We start from the raw sequence: 17,213 nt of genomic DNA on the forward strand, positions 1-17,213 counted from the left end.
GCTCGGTTTAATGTACTCCGTGGTTTAATGTATAATGTACTCCGTGGTTTAATGTATAATGTACTCCGTGGTTTAATGTATTTGCGTCTCAAAATGGTTTTATGACGCAAAATTAATGTAAACACAGCCAGTTATGTCTTAAGGGAAATGTTCAGATAATCTTAAATACTGAAAGCACTCTTTGTTGTTTGTTATATGTTTCTATGCTCCTCTTTATTATTTGCTACTTGCTTGTATGTTTTGAAGTTATATTAGTTTCCAAAAAAAAATAAAAAATACAACTGTTTTAATTATTTTTTTATTTGTAATTATTGTAAAAAGTACTTAATTACTTATGTAAGGATTTTAAAATTCTCAAGTCGGTAAACTAATTAATTAATAAGGGGCAAAAAAGTAGATCAAGAATCGTTCTGGAATCGGATCGTGACTCCCAGAATCGGAATCGGATCGAATCGTGAGGTGACTAAAGATTCCCACCCCTGCATATTGGTTGTTTATTAGTACTTCTAAAGCACATATTAATGCCTTATTCTGCAAGACCACCCAATACCTAAATTAACAGCTACCTTACTAAATATTAATAAGCAGCAAATTAGGGGTTCATTGAGACAAAAGTTGCAGTTAATAGTGAGAATTGGCCCCCAAACTATATTGTGACCTTATTAACACATCTATATTTATCTATGTTGTGAAAGCATCATTTCCTCTCAGTCCTGCACGAGCTCACCTGAGGAATGGGGAAGTGGGTGGCGTACTGTATGTGGCGGGGCTGCTCGTAAACCAGTGGGAAGGCCGGGTCCATGCCCTTATCCTTGGCAGTGTTTTTGCTCTCCTGCTCCGGAGCAGGTTTCTCCGGGGAAGGGCTTCCCTTCGACTCACAGTGCATTGAAGGAGAAAACATCTGCTGAAGGTTCAGACGACAATACATTCAGTCAATGACCTTGGTTGGTAAACATCGGGTACCATCGCTATTACAAAACAGACAAGTGTAATGAAATACTTTCTCCAACCTCATCAAAGTTAGCGCTCGAGTTGTGATCTATCTCCATTGACTCGGACATACCAGTATCCTAAGAAAAACAAATATAATTAATAGCAATAAAACGTGACTTCATAATAATAATTTTCCACCACATTGTGACCGAAAAAAAAACAAAGCTACTTGCCTCCATTTTAACACTGCTTCCTGCATCCTGCTCTTTGCGCTCTGATTCGTCAGAGGGCTCGTCGCTGGGGGAACGTGGGCGGGGCAGATGGGAGTCGGAGGCCAGGTCACCACGGGAGATGAGGGTGCACATGTAGATGTTGTGTGAGAAGACGTCGTGACGGATGAGCTCGCAGAAGAGGAGCACGAGATTGGAGAACTCCACTCGCTCGCTCTCGTTCCCGGGCTCAGCTTCACAGACACACAGAGAAACAAAGATTTAGATCATTTATACCTCATTTAAAAGCGTAATCCATCTTTAAAGTGGTTAATGGAACTGGAAAGATATTTATGGCTGTTAAACGATTAACTGTGATTAATCGCATTCAAAATAAAAATTAGGTTTTCACAGTTTGTGTGTATATTTATTATGTATATATGATAGGGGTGTCAATCAATTAAAATATTTAATCGCGATTAATCGCATGATTGTCATGAGTTAACTTGTGATTAATCGCAACTTAATCGCACATTTTTATTTGTTCTAAATGTACCTTAAATTAATACTTTTCAAGTTTTTAATACTACATGGGCATGGACAAATATGGATGCTTTATGCAAATATGTTTATTATTATTGAAACCATAGTCAACAGAGCATGAAGAGCAGACATGTTTCAAAGGTTGTAGATGTTTTTCAAAGAACGTGTTCAAGTCTATTAGACACATGAAAAAATTAATTCCAGGTTCCCATTACTTCTCTTTCTTTGCACTGAGCAATTTACTCACACTAACCTGTTAACATTTATGTACAACAGGGCAGCTCACTTCTTCTGAACATGCAAAATGTACATTTATTATTTATTACTACATTTGTTTGCCTCTCTGTGCCAACATACTGTATTTTGATGCAGCTAAATTCTCAAAACTGTTTTCATTGATATACATTTTACTGTTTCTGTTGTCAGACAACGGAATGAATATGAAATAGTAACTGAAACACGACCCATTGAGACTAGGCTACATAACCAGCTCCCTTCCAAGATATTTATCTGCACAAATATTCTGATAATCGAGCCATCGTCTGATGAAATCAAACACACATAAGATAAAGACAATAGCTGCGCTGTGATTTCTGCTTTACTTGCATGTAAATTTAGAGAAGCAACATAATATCCGTTTAACTGAAAGCGCTGCTCCTCTCCGCCGCGCGCTGAACAGAGCAGACGCAGAGAAAGAGGTGTGTGTGCACGCTGGGAAAGCAAGACCTTGCGTCTCAGAAACGAAAAGTTTGGGCAAACCTAAAAGATTTGTCGCTAGGCGCTTTTTTTTTTTAAGGGAAAAAAAGTCTCTAAAGGGGTCTGCATAGCCGCTTAGTTGGCAACACTGTGCATCTCCATTTCTCCAACTACGGGCTAGGCCATGGTTCACACAGAAAACGCACGCTGGGTTAATCACATGCTAATAAAATTAGCACCGTTAAATTGAATTTGCATTAACGCGTTAACTTTGACAGCCCTAATATATGAATACACACACATACATTTATATATTAAACAAATATTTCTATGTATATGCATATTTATATTATAAATATTTTTTATATAAATATAGCATATCTTTCTTAAATATATACATGCATGTGTGTGTATTTATATATACAGTACACACATATATACTGTGTAAACACAAACGTTTATTTTGGATGCGATTAATCGGTTGACAGCCCTAGTTTTAATGCCATATCAGCAACAATGGCTATATTCAAGGCAACATTAACAGTATCATTTCAATACATCATTTGCAATAATATAACATTTCTTAACAAACAATACTATACAAAAACATACAAGTAACAACAATATTACTGATAAAAATCATATAGAATCTTTAGATTTAATCAACGATTAAAAAAAATAAAAAATCTAAAATTATTCCAGGAGAGACCGTTTTAAAAATGTCTTTTAGTACATTTTCTGAGTAAAGACATTGTTCAGTATCATTTAAAATTGGACATTCTATTAAAATATTTTTTACAATAAAAAAAATTCTTATACAACACACAAACTGATTTCCCTTCCCCTTTCAATAAATATAAATGAGTGAGTCTTTAATGTCCAATTCGACATTTTATATGTACAACCTGGTCATATCTATATTCAAAATAATTACTTCTTTCATTTACTACTGGATTCACCTCATATAGTTTGTTGTATATGCATTCCTTCCCTTCGCCACTTATTATTACTATACGATTCAATATAGGTTTTACATCAGATACTGGAATATTACTATGTTACTTCCAACTGAAGAGCTTCCTTAGGCCGCTTTATCTGCCTGTTCATTGCCGACCAATGCCATATGGCCGGGTATCCAGCAAAAAATAATGTTACAATTTTTTTAAAAAGTCAACTTTTTCTAGTATACTAATAATTGTAGGATGTTCAGTTTTCAAAGTGCTTGTAGGCAAGGCATAGAATCTGTGCAAATAAAAAAAATGATGTGGTTGTTCCTTTTGTATTTGTTCTAGAGCTGAATGTAATGCAGAAGCTTCAGCTGTGAAAATGTAGCTTAGTCCAGGGATTGGAAATGGAAAGAAAACCCTACGGATGCTAAAATATGAACTCACTGAGCACAGGAGCTTGTGTGTCCAGGAACTGCAGTAGGACGTCCTGGAAAACAGGCAGAGTGGCAGCAGACAGAGACCCTGAGGACACAGAGCCCTTCTCATCCACGACCTCCGACTCTCCACACCGCTAAAAACACACAGGAACATATCACTGTGAAAACTGTGCAGCTGGATATAATGAAGCCATATTCATAATACGGTTGTGCCGATAGACGATAGTATCAAATATCGACGATAGGCAAAGATATCGCATGATAATATCATGTATCGGCGACCTCACAGGCTGAAGATAGGGCAACATGACAATTGAGCATATCGCCCCCAACAGTAATTTATAATGGAAAATAATGGTTCCCAGCAGCACCTCTGCCTCAATCTCCGTCTGCCTCTTCTCCAGGAGTTTGGCCACCACCATGGCTCTGTGCGGCCCTGACCTTTTACAGGAAACAGCCCACTCACACAGCAGGGTCACCACCGCATCGTCGTCTGGACTCATCTACAGTTACCAGCACATCAGATCCAGACAAAACACCTTGGTATTACATCATTAGTATTACATAGTTATTACATTGTTATAATAAAGTTGGTGAACAGTTGTCTAAGCATCACAACACTTATTATATGTCTGATTAAAATAATAATAACTGTCCATTATTAGTACGCTACCATTCAAAAATGTGGGGTTGGTAAGATTTTTTTTTTTTTTTTAAACAGTACAATTGTGAAATATTGTAACGACTTAAAATAACTTTTCTATTTAAATTTTGATTAAAATATAATTTATTCCTGTGATGCAAAGTTGAATTTTCAGCATCATTGCTCCAGTCTTCAGTGTCACATAATCATTCAGAAATCATTATAATATGCTGATTTGCTGCTCAAAAACATTTCTTATTATTATCAATGCTGAAAACAGTTGAGCTGTTGAACTGACCCCAAACCTCTGAAAATCAGTGAAACCCCATAACAACAAATTAAAAGCACAATTGTCTGAACCTCCTGTCCATCTTTGCTCTGTCCTGAGCCAAAGATCCGGTTATACAGCGAATCCAGGGAATTGCTGAAGTCAGACTTCTCAAAGCTGTGGTTATCCAAAACCTCCAACGTATGCAGGACCCGGCTGATGGTGAAACCTATCGGACACACCGCGGATCACATATTACACAGGCTTAACCAGGATAAAACAAGCCCTGTCCATATTGAGTAGGGCTAGACGATTAAAGAAATCGAAACCGAAATTTAGAACCTCTAACAGACGTAATTTTCCCATGTCGGTTATTTCATTTTTAATCCTAATAATACTTTCCTCTTAAAAACATACTACTGTGTGTGTAGTCGGCGCTATACGGACGTGTATGACTGCTGCGCTCATGTCTTTTGCAGCGTCCCGAACGTGAGTGGTGCTTTAAAAAACTATTTAAAGGGTTAGTTCACCCAAAAGTGAAAATTCTGTCATTAATTACTCACTGTCCTTTCGATTTCATCCAAAAAATATCTTAATTTGTGTTTCGAAGATGAACGAAGGTCTTACAGGTTTGTCACGACATGAGGGGGAGTAATTAATGACAGAATTTTCATTTTTGGGTGAACTAACCCTTTAAAATTTTACATGCAGTGTCGCCCATCAATGTCAGTTCCAAAACAGTGGACCAATCAAAAGACCCCGGAGGCAGGGCAAGCATTGTGAGCTTTTGTTTATAGTAGCAGGTTGACATGGCAACTTTCGTATTTGATGGCAACATGAAGGCATTCCTGAGCGCTGCGTCTCACGGTTTTAGATGCAAAGACATGTTCTGTGTGAATGGTCAGTAAGAACTTAAGAGTAAATACTTGACAGGACAAGATCGCTGAGATGGTGCCATGCTCTTTCTCTTAATCAGCAGTATTCGATTTACATTCATTATTTAAAACATTTGCTTACAGGAGATGCAAGTTATTTTCTACTTTTCACATTGCATTATTTAAAATGTATTTTGTTTTCAAGAGATACTGGTTACTTTCTACTTTTGACATGGCAATATTCATTTATTTTGTTTGCAAAAAATTTATTTTCTTTCTTTTTTTTTAAGGAAACTTGCTTTTTACAATAAAAATGAAATGCGACTTTTATAAGACGTCTTAATTTCAAGCAAGCTTTGATTTCAATTGTTCGAAATATTCAACAAATAAGCATAAATAGTTTGTTTCCTTCGATTATTTTAAAATCACAAAGATAAGAAATGCACTCTCTCATTAGAAAAAAAAAATCCCACCAGTAATAATAGAGTATATATATACAGTACAAACCTTTAACTATGAGGGCAAAAGAAAAAAAAACATTTTATACACACACACATATTTTTTTTAAAATAATGGTTCAATAAATCATAATCGAGGTAAAGTGTTCGATTAATCAAGGTTTTGATTTTAGGTCGTATTGCCCAGCCCTAATACTGAGATGCTGAAGCTCTCATTCATGCCCACCTGCTGTTGTCTCCTGACACTTATCGAAAGACCAGCGAAACTCCACCGCCTGTCCTCTCTCTTTGATCTGCTCTTCAATCTCCCTCACCTTGGCACGAACCTGAGAAACATCACATTCCTTTAGATGAAGTGCTGTGATCAGATGAAGTGCCAGTAGATCAGATCATGTCAAATCAAGACGTCAAACCTGCTGGTTAAAGCTGCTGTTGCCCCCCGGCATGGGCAGGTTCGAGGGGGCGATTGGCAAGAGGTCTAATGGCGAGCCAGTCTTATTACGGCTATCTGTCAGAGAGTAGTGCCAGACCAGAGCGCTGGGACAACACAACACGATACTCTACAGAGGGACAAACAGAATAAAACCAGTGTCAAGAGAAACTCAATGACTGGAATCAGGAGAAACGCAGCTGGAATGACTAGAATATGTTTGCCATTACCTGCAGCATGCAGCTGAGTCCAAACACCACGGGCCTGTGCTGGGGGCAGATGTAGAAGTCTGTGAAGGGGGTTTGGGGCTGGTTGCCCCCTGCAGGCTGGGAGGTTGGGGTCGGAGGCAGAGCGTTCCCTTGCTGTGCTGAAATGCCGTGGGCCGGGTGTCCACCTGGACCTGGTCCGAGACTGCCATCGCTCAGCAGCAAATTGAGCCGGCGTGTGCAGAAATACGCCAGCCGTCTAGATAAGTAGGCTGACTGCACAAACTCCCCCGAGTACTGAATAAAATAAAGACAGAGGTCAAAATAATCACAATCCATTCTGAAAACGACCATGTCAAGACAGACTCGATTCTTTGGGAGACAATCTGCAGAAATCTCTGATAAAATTGAAAGTATTATACTTTTATTGTTCATGTTCATTGTTTGAGTAAAAATGGGTAAAATTTAACAAACTGGACATTGAGTCGCACTGGGTGGAATTAATATTTTTAATACTTCTCGAGTTACAGGCACACAAACTATGGAAAAATAATATTTATGGCACTCGGACAGAAATTCTAATGTTTTGACAGGGAAACGAGGTAGATTTCTAGTTTCAAAATAATTTGTTCATCAGACATTCTTCTTTAAAATAAAAAAGTATCAGCTGAATGCAAAGTGAAACCACATCTGGTTTCTGGCCACTGAAAATGTGTACAGCTTTACATTTTACTCCTGGAGGCATATTTGTATTCCAGTGTCTCTGGAACTGAACCATACAGAGCCTTAAAAATGAAGACGCCAAGAGGAAAGTTTGTTCAGACCCTAAATCTAAAAGGGTATTAAGATATCTTTGAGTTACAGGCCTGCAAACTTTGGAGAAAAAAACTCAAGAAGTCCCTTTTCCCCATTTTTGAACTGTCACTATTGGCATATAACGCAACAAAGATTACTAAAGTCAACAGATTTTACTAATAGACTACCAATATCTGTGTTAAAATAACAATCTTTCTGAAGTAATTTTTACCATCCTGTAATTTGGCTCTGAATCTCAGGTGAAAATGGTCATTTTGACCCTCTTCTACTGGATTACTCTGTAAATATACATCCATGACATTTAATATTTTGGCTCTTTTCTTCATTTATGTTATGTATTACTTTCACTAGAATATATATATATATTTTTTTTTTTCAAACTCAAAAATTTTAACCGGGGACTCCTGGTTGAGTTGACACGGATTGACTCAAACATTAACTGAAATAAAATAAATACATTTATTAATAATTAATTATCAATTGAATGCATTAATAATTTTTTTTATTATTATTATGTGTATATATATATATTTTTTTTTTTTTTTTTTTCAGCTAGTTGCCAAGGCAATATTTATCATATTTAAGTACTAAAATAACAAACGAAAAACTAAAACTTAATAAAAAAAAAAAAAGATTTTTCTGAAAACAGAAAATATAAAAAGTTTATTCACAATTGAATGAATAAACTAGCAAACCAATGATATTAAAATATCAGCCCAATAAACAATTTTGCAATGTGGAAATTCAGTTGAAAAATGTAATGCATTTAAACACAAAGGTCAGGGCATGTGCTGATCTGCTGGGGTCATGCAGCTTCATGCAGCGTTAACTGACCTGTAACAGGATTGGCAGCAGGAATCGCAGAAGCTCGTCCTCTCCAGGTCTGATCTTCTCAAAACACTCCAGCACCCAGGTGAGGAACTCATGTCTGTCTAACATGCCATCCTGTTACACATGTACACATACAAACAATAAATAATCCCATCAACATCCACAAAAACACTCCCCTTTTGATAAAGGACTTATAAATGGTAACAGTGGGCAGTATGACATATCTTTAATATGGCATGACAAGTGATAGTATCGAGTTGGGAGATCGGCGAAGATATATAAAAACAATATTTTAAAAAATATAATTTTCTCTGGCTCACTTAAATCCTTTTATAAGACTTGGGATCCCTTTTTTGTACTATATTAAAGACACCTGTAACTGGCATTGTCATCTGTTAGAGGGAAATAATTTTTTTACTGTTTGTTTTTGTTATTTACTTACATAGTTCATTATATGCATTTTATTTCACTTGTTATAATTTATTTATTGATTTTCTGTCCATCTGAGTTAATATGAACGGAAGGGATTAATAATAGATAATATCTTACTCTTTATCTTATCATTATTTCAATCTGCATTGTCACAAAAATACCAATAAAAAGATTTGAAATAAAAATATCTTCATTTGTGTTTCAAACATAAACAAAAGTTATGGGTTACCCTAATGACGAGGGTGTATAAATGATGAAATTCTCTTTTTTGAGTGAACCACCCCTTTAAAAACGTCATCTTTGGGGGACATAATTCCATGTTTCTTTGTTGCACCCACTTACAAACTGACAGCCCTGCATCTGTAAATAAAACTGGGCCGCCTACCTGAAACATGAACATGGCCAGTTTCTCGTTGTACTCCCACTGTTTCATGGCGGTTTCCACCTCAGCAGGAGGAGCAGGCAGAGGAGACCCACAGCCCTGGCTGGGAGACTGCCTGTAAAACTCTGCCACCTTCTGCAGCTGCTCCCACAGGTATTTAGTAATTATCTGAGTCCATTCTGCAGAAGCCAGATAAAACAAGTGAGGCATTGCTGCACAAAGCCCAATTACACAGCACAACAACAGAGGACATTTTATCTTCATTCACAGATTAAACGAGGACAGCACTGCATGTTCAGTAAAGCCAAATTATTATACGAGCATATAGAGCGATGCACAATAACCACACTAACCTATGCAGGGGTCAATGACATGCCTCTTCTTCACCTTGGTTTCAGTTATGGCAGCGTGATACGCACATGTCATTTTAATCATCCAAGCAGATCGCATCACCGGCACAGAGTACTTGGCAAGGTAGCCAAACACTTCCTCTTTCTTGCTGAAGATGGGAACCTAGTGCATACACACACACAGCAATTAGTCTAATGCAAAAGCCAAGATTAAAAACCATTTGACCTTGTAATGTGAAACGCAGTAATGCTTAGAAGTTTTTGTGTCATGTTCTGGATCTGCACAAGTGATCTGTTCAGAGTTTATACACCGCAGCATGGCAAAAGCCAACCTTTTTAGCGAGCTGAGTTAAGGGTTTGGTCCCGGCTAAGTCTGTGAACCAGTTGTTGATGGAGCTCTGCGACCGCGCTGTGACGAGCCAGAAGTTGTCCTTCTGATTGACCTGCGGCTTCCTCTTGCCAGTGTCTGGAAATGTGTTGCAGCGTAACTTCTCCGCAATGATGCTGCTGAAGTTTGAGCTGATCTGAAAAACAGAAGGTAACAGCTTTAAAATAATCATTTAAACCATCTATAGACTTTAGTTAATTAGCCATTCATATTATTTTCCATTTGTTGTTTTTTGATATGTTTTTTAACACGCTTTTGTGAAGCAGTAATTTTCCACTGCTATTGCTTGTGCTATAATAACGCTTGTTGGATTTGTGCGGGTCAGATGAAGTCTGAGCACTGAAACATGGACAAATAAGATTATTTAATAAACTCTGCTCATTTTTTACCATCATTACATTATCTCCTGATCTTGCTCTTCTCTGGCTTTACTCAGTAGACTTCTCCGCTGACTGAAGATTAATACAGTTTTGGGTACCAGACAACTAAAACAAAAATCTGATGGAGTTATGAAACACTTTTTAATATCTGTGATATTGAATATCTGTAAGGGTCCATTTGTTCGTTCCTTGGGATACCACAACGACCAGATACCCGACAAAAATATACGAAGTTCTGTGTTTCCGACAATTTGTAAAAGAGTGAGGATTTGACTTAGAGGTGTGCGATATGACAATTTTTGATCGTGGACGATAAAAATGTCTCCACGATCTGCTTTTGAAGAAATATCGTAGTATCGTGCTACAGCACACATTATATCAAATACAGTTCTGGCGCCTCCGTCTCTATGTACTGTACAACACCACATACAGCAGTAGAGTTACTCTGACAGGACACTGCACTTATTCACGATCGCAAAAGTACATTATTTGCATACAAGCCTTGCTGGTTAAATGTTTAATTTGCACTAAAAAGCCTGTCTAACAGCGCCTGATTACTCAACTAACTTATCTTTTGCTCTAATACTGTCAAAACACACAAGGTTTACATACAGACTCAGTTGGTTATCTCTAAAATGAAAGTAAATAGTTGAGAGAGAAACGGATGTGTGCCTGTATATTAGATGCGTGCAGCTCTTAAAGGGACAGGACACTAAACGTGCTGTCGACTGTCATTAAAGGGATAGTTCACCCTAAAATTTAATTTCTGTCATTATTTACTCACTCACATGTTGTCCCAAACCTCTGTTAATTTCTTGTGCTGAAACCAAAAGAAGATATTTTGAAGAATGAGGGTAACCAAACAGTTGCTGGTCTACATTGACTTTGATCGTAGGAAAGAAAAATCCTATGGAAGTCACTGAGGACCAGCAACTGTTTGGTTTTCCACCTTCTTCAAAATAGCATTTATGTTCAGCAGAAGAAAGAAACTCATTCAGGTTTAAAACAACTTTTGAGTAAACGATGGTATAAAAATAAAACATTATGACAGAATTGACAGACAGATAACAGAATATTTATTTTTGGGGGAACTATTCATTTAATGTTAACAAAACAACAAACGCAAAGAGAAAAATCACTCACTATTCTTGACTGAAAAACTTGAATACAGTTGCTTTAGGAATCAGTCTATATTAGGGGTCGACCGATTATCGGCCTGACCGATTATTGGTACCGATATTAAGCATTTTTATGATAATCGGCATCGGTCATTTTCAAAACCGATGTGCTGATAAAATTATTTAATTTTGAAACGCGCTATTTGGCTCTGATGCAGCCTGTCGGAACTCACCACTCTGTGGCCTAGAGCAGTCTCCGCCCACCACGCATCTGATTTGTTGAGAGTCAGGAGTCCGACCAATCAACGTGGAAGACTAAAGGCGCTCTCACACCGAAAGCGCTTGCTAACTGGTGCTGCTTCACGCATCAGTTCTCTCTCAAAGGCAGCAGCAGACGTTGCTCAAGTTGCAATAAATTACAATCCACTACACTGAAGTTGTAAAAACCTCAATATTATCTATTTATGGTTTCCGAGATGGGGGAAACGCAGGGGGAATCGCGGAATCCAGCGTTTACTGTATAACGCGGAGTCACGGAATTAGTCAAAGTTTGGATGAATTAATCAAAAGTAGGGCAGTACACTTAAATCGACTCACAATATGAACTATCTGTAAACATTAAGCTGCAAAAAGACTATTTAAATATGAATTCTGCATGTTCGGCGTGTCTCTGTATATGTGAAAGGCACACACACACACACACACACACACACACACACACTGAAGTGCGCGACGCTCGCGGTGTTTTCCGCATCTGCCATGTCACTAAATGAGGACATAAATACATGAACATCATCCCCAGAACTGCTCTGAGAGTTACTTCTTGAGCATTTGACTGTTTCGTTTGAGTAAAACGATCGTCATATCATATATAGGCTACAGAAACTTAAGAGGTCCTCATGGCAACCTGTCAAAATAAAAGTTCGGTTATTTACTAATACTACTGCAATTATTACAACTTTTGTTTAAAAGAACAAATCACACAATACGCTATTTCTTCCATGTTTTAATTTTAATAGTAAACCCATTTGTTTGCCAAATTTGAGTTTAACTCTCATTTGATTAAAAGATAAATTAAATTAATGTTTTATGCCTTCATTTGCACTGCTCTGTAAATGAAAACTAATGGAAATTACTGTCACATAGGCCAAGACTAAGATACTGTCACATAGGCCAAGACTAAGATACTGTCACATAGGCCAAGACTAAGATACTGTCACATAGGCCAAGATTATGATGACGGCAATTGGGCCATTTCAATAGGCTATTGAACCAAGTGAGCCTATAACAGGCTATTAGTGTTATAGTTTCATTAAAATAGTTGCGGTCTTCTTCACAACTTCTACAATGGAGCTATGAAGACAATTAAATTATTTACACTTATTATATACATTGCGCTTTTTAAATTAATCAATTGATTTGCATTAGATGATGAATTGAATAGTCCCCTCTTGTAGGTTATGATTTAGTCAACCGAAAATAATTAATGAAGAATTATGAGAGGTTATGCTATTACACATACATTTCTAACATGCAAATTACTGAAGCCAAATACTTACATTTCCCCAAGCTGTTTAGCTGTAGTATTTAGTATTCATAGGCTTAATCATGAAGCATACAGTGGCCCCACTTTTAACTCTCTCTTTATATATTACCCTTATTGTAGATGGATGCATGGAGGAAGACAAGAGTAAGAAGTGCAACCAACACTAGGGAAGGCCGTTTTTGTCAGAGCCCTTGTTATTCTTAATTTTGACATTCATTTTCATTTTTACACCAGACATATATATCGGTTCAATATATTGGTTATCGGTCTACTTCGTCTGTAATAATCGGTATCGGCCCTGAAAAACACATATCGGTCGACCCCTAGTCTATATAGTGTTTTATTTTTATACTCGTTCATTCAATTTCATTGCTAAATACACCTATTGTACCTGAAAATAAAGCACTGTTTGTTTTATTTGTATATTATGTGTATTTGTAATGTGTATCTTTATTCTTATTTTTTAATAAGAAAAAGAAAATAATGACATTTTTATCTTCGCCCACTTTGGACTAAATATCTGCCATGTCTTTTTCTTTGTTACCTTGACAGGCTTTGTCTTTCTAGTTTGGCTGTAATGCTCAGACAACTTGTAAAACCAACATGACAAAGAATCGTGATAAAATCGTGAAATTTCTAAATGGTGATAGGATATTTTTTCTATATCGCCCACCACTAATGCAAGCATGCAGATAACCTCTGCACTGATAATCTTACCTTTGAAGGGTTGAAATTGACATTTTTAGCACTGCCATGCTCATCGCCTGAAACAGCTGGCTGGTTGTTAAATCCTTGCTTGACGTTCAATGCCGTCAACTCATCCTAACCATGAGAGAGTGATAGTTTCAGTTATTAAATGATTCATGCATGCATTCTCATTTCATTGTGCTGGAGGGTTAATCAAACGCCAGAGACTTAATCACTCATTCATCCTAATGAACTCTCAAAGTGCATCAAACACTGAATTCAGACAAAATCTGCAGGTGCCATTATAAATCATAACATGCAATGCTGAAAAATACATGATGCACTCTATATAAAGAAACAGATATTCAAAGTTACTTTCATATGTATTTTCTGTTGCTTCTGTTTGCTGACAACCGAGACTGTGTCCATCTAATCAGGCATTTTAGGCATGTGCATGATTTATTTTTTTCTTTGCATGAATAGATAATTAATGTACAAAATGCTTTACGAACCCATGATAGTCAAAAATGTTTTAAAACGCATCCATGAGAAACACATCAAATCAAGGGGTTGTCAACAAACACATCCCAACTGTACTACAGTACTAACAGGCTACTGGGATTGTTTACATCTTTAGTATTTATTTGCAAGTAATACAGCTTTATTAAAATACATAAAATAATGATTAATACGGGTTGTAGGTTTCTTATGAGGCCCTTTTAAAAGGCACTGTAACGATGAAAGGGCTTTAAATAAAAGCACGGTAAATACAGATCCTCAAATCACTTTTAAAGATGGGATTCACAAATAAAATGACCCTTTCCACTCTCTAACCATCTGGAATAACAACCACAGGTGAAAACCGAGATAATTTGAGGCATAAATGTTGTTTTTCTGTCCAGCTAACCGAGCCGTTGGTTTCATTGTTATTGGCCGTTAGCTGACGGCGGGGCCTGATCTCAACAGCCCAGAAAAACACACTTTAATTCGCTATTTAAATATTAAAAGTCGCTACAGAGGAAGGGAGAAAGTCGTCTTACCTCTTTTTGCTTCGGGTCCTGTGGATAAACGTCCGGAGGACCGAGTCTGGGCCGTTTAAGAGGCCTGTTTTCGTAGCTCAGAATGCCGAAGGCAGCCATCATCCCCGCGGCATGTCAGCCGGTGTGTGGCCGATCCTGAGCGCTGCTTCTGCGGCTAGAGCTCCGCTGCTTCACCCGCTGCTTCCGCTCCGACGAGAATGACGGGTAAATACGAGACAACATAAAAGTCCCTGACTACAACAAATAGAGCTTCTTTGATGTATTTTTTTGTTTTTTATTGCAATGTTTAGAAGAACGAACATGCGAGGGCAATGACATAAATTACATGAAAACAAAGATAATATAAAAATAATAAAATAGGAAAAGCATTAAGAAATTCACATGCTCATAACAAGTACAAATTGTTACAAATTATTCATATATTTAAGGTTTCAAAATAATTTACAGTTTTTTGCTTTGTTATTTCTTGTTTATATTAATTTCTATTTTAAAATGAGTACTTTTTTTACATTTGTGGATGAAGAATATATTTCCATATATAAATTCACAATATACCATATCTTGAAGTCAACAGTATGCTCATAAAAAATAAAACATCACTTTCTTTGAGTTGCAATTCAAATACAATCAAAAAATAAATGGACAATACTCTGTTCCCTCTTTACAAAAAACACACTTCAACTCAATGTCTTTACAAAACTTTGCAATGACCTGTTTTACAAGATAAATATGATGAACAATCTTAAACGACACCTAATTTTATTTGTGATACAAAAGCATCTGGAGATAGATTCAAATGAACTGGCAAATTACAGACCCATTTCAAATCTTCCGTTTGTGTCAAACATTTTAGAAAAAGTTGTGTCTACTCAATTATGCTCCTTTTTGCAAAAAAATGATCTCTATGAAGAATTTCAATCAGGTTTCAGGCCCAATCATAGAACAGAAACTGCACTTGTTAAAATTACGAATGACTTACTACTTGCTTCAGACCAAGGCTGCACCTCATTGCTATTATTACTTGATCTTAGTGCTGCGTTTGACACTATAGACCATAATATACTCATAGATCGATTACAAAACTATACTGGTATTCAAGGGCAGGCTTTAAGATGGTTTAGATCCTACCTGTCCGATCGCTACCACTTTGTTCATTTAAATGGGGAGTCATCTCAATTATCACCAGTAAAGTATGGAGTACCACAAGGATCTGTCCTAGGTCCTCTGCTATTTTCAATTTACATGTTGCCCCTTGGAAATATTATTAGAAAACACAGGATTAGTTTTCATTGTTATGCTGATGATACTCAATTATATATCTCAACAAGACCAGATGAAACTTCTCAACTATCTAAGCTAATAGATTGTGTAAAAAATGTAAAAGATTGGATGACCAATAATTTCCTCCTACTAAATTCAGATAAGACAGAGATATTACTTATTGGACCAAAAAACAGTACACAGAATCTCGTGGATTATAATTTGCAACTAGAGGATGCACTGTTACATCCTCTAAAGTAAAAAATCTGGGTGTTATTTTAGACAGCAACTTGTCCTTTGAAAATCATATTTCCCATGTTACAAAAACAGCATTCTTCCATCTCAGGAACATTGCTAAGCTTCGAAACATGCTACCTGTTTCTGATGCAGAAAAGCTAGTTCATGCATTCATGACCTCTAGACTGGACTATTGTAATGCACTGCTAGCTGGTTGTCCTGCATCTTCAATAAACAAGCTACAGTCCAAAATGCAGCGGCTAGAGTTCTTACCAGGTCAAGAAAATATGATCATATTACCCCAATTTTACAGTCTCTGCACTGGCTACCTATTCAGTTCCGTATCATTTACAAATTATTATTACTTGCCTATAAGGCCCTAAATGGTTTAGCACCTGCGTACCTAACTTGTCTTCTACCATGATATAATCCAACCCGCTCTCTAAAGTCGCAAAACTCTGGACTTTTGGTAGTACCTAGGATAGCAAAGTCCACTAAAGGAGGTAGAGCCTTTTCACATTTGGCTCCCAAACTCTGGAATAGCCTTCCTGATAACATTCGGGTTTCAGACACACTCTCTCTGTTTAAATCTAGATTAAAGACACACCTCTTTAGCCAAGCATTCACATAATGCATCTTATAATCTTGTACTGCAGTTATATCTGATCAGACGTAAATTATTATTATTCTTTAGCTTGGGTTGAACAATTTATTTTTGCTTAGATGGAACAGCAGCTACGATAATTATGTCTCTGCTTGACTCTCCGTTTCTGCCACGGGATTAACATCCCGTGGTGGTAGCTAGGAATTACAGAACTTCAGTCTGGATCCAACCATTACATGATCTGAGATGACCGAACACCTGAGATGGAGGATCAGCGCCGGGAGATGACGTATGTGTCCCTGATCGTAGGCGGAGGCCAGACACCTGGATGAGCGCCAGAGACAGATCCCCATTGAGGACCCCGCCACTTAGACAGCCATCGGAAAAGACCACTGGAACCAGCTGAGCCCATTCAATCTGACTTGCTGCAGTTTGGATCTGAACTGCTGGTTTGTTTGGCCAGAGGAGAATTGGCCCCCCGACTGAGCCTGGTTTCT

The 17,213-nt window shown here is 37.3% G+C and overlaps 1 protein-coding gene across 7 annotated transcripts in view; it reads right to left on the reverse strand.

The window, feature by feature from the left end:
- LOC306882968 (mediator of RNA polymerase II transcription subunit 12-like) overlaps nucleotides 1-14,814 on the reverse strand; it is a 49,752-nt gene extending 34,938 nt beyond the window's left edge. For 3 of the 7 annotated variants that reach the window (XM_079438003.1, XM_079438001.1, XM_079437998.1), the window contains exons 1-15: nucleotides 14,616-14,787; nucleotides 13,606-13,710; nucleotides 9,789-9,980; nucleotides 9,460-9,619; nucleotides 9,110-9,285; nucleotides 8,296-8,406; nucleotides 6,670-6,942; nucleotides 6,423-6,569; nucleotides 6,236-6,335; nucleotides 4,769-4,905; nucleotides 4,137-4,268; nucleotides 3,773-3,899; nucleotides 1,167-1,396; nucleotides 1,011-1,070; nucleotides 728-904 (exon numbers count right to left, since the gene is read on the reverse strand). In XM_079438003.1, the coding sequence (XP_079294129.1) occupies nucleotides 728-904; nucleotides 1,011-1,070; nucleotides 1,167-1,396; nucleotides 3,773-3,899; nucleotides 4,137-4,268; nucleotides 4,769-4,905; nucleotides 6,236-6,335; nucleotides 6,423-6,569; nucleotides 6,670-6,942; nucleotides 8,296-8,406; nucleotides 9,110-9,285; nucleotides 9,460-9,619; nucleotides 9,789-9,980; nucleotides 13,606-13,710; nucleotides 14,616-14,717 (2,229 nt within the window). In that variant the 5' untranslated portion in view covers nucleotides 14,718-14,787. Of the gene's footprint in view, nucleotides 1-727; nucleotides 905-1,010; nucleotides 1,071-1,166; nucleotides 1,397-3,772; nucleotides 3,900-4,136; nucleotides 4,269-4,768; nucleotides 4,906-6,235; nucleotides 6,336-6,422; nucleotides 6,570-6,669; nucleotides 6,943-8,295; nucleotides 8,407-9,109; nucleotides 9,286-9,459; nucleotides 9,620-9,788; nucleotides 9,981-13,605; nucleotides 13,711-14,615 lie in introns of all 7 variants that reach the window. The other 4 variants (XM_079438002.1, XM_079438004.1, XM_079437999.1 and 1 more) reach the window with 3 other exon arrangements.
- Between the last annotated feature and the right edge of the window lie 2,399 nt (nucleotides 14,815-17,213).

Source organism: Barbus barbus, assembly GCF_936440315.1.
Source record: "Barbus barbus genome assembly, chromosome: 17".
In the NCBI taxonomy this organism is placed as follows: domain Eukaryota; kingdom Metazoa; phylum Chordata; class Actinopteri; order Cypriniformes; family Cyprinidae; genus Barbus; species Barbus barbus.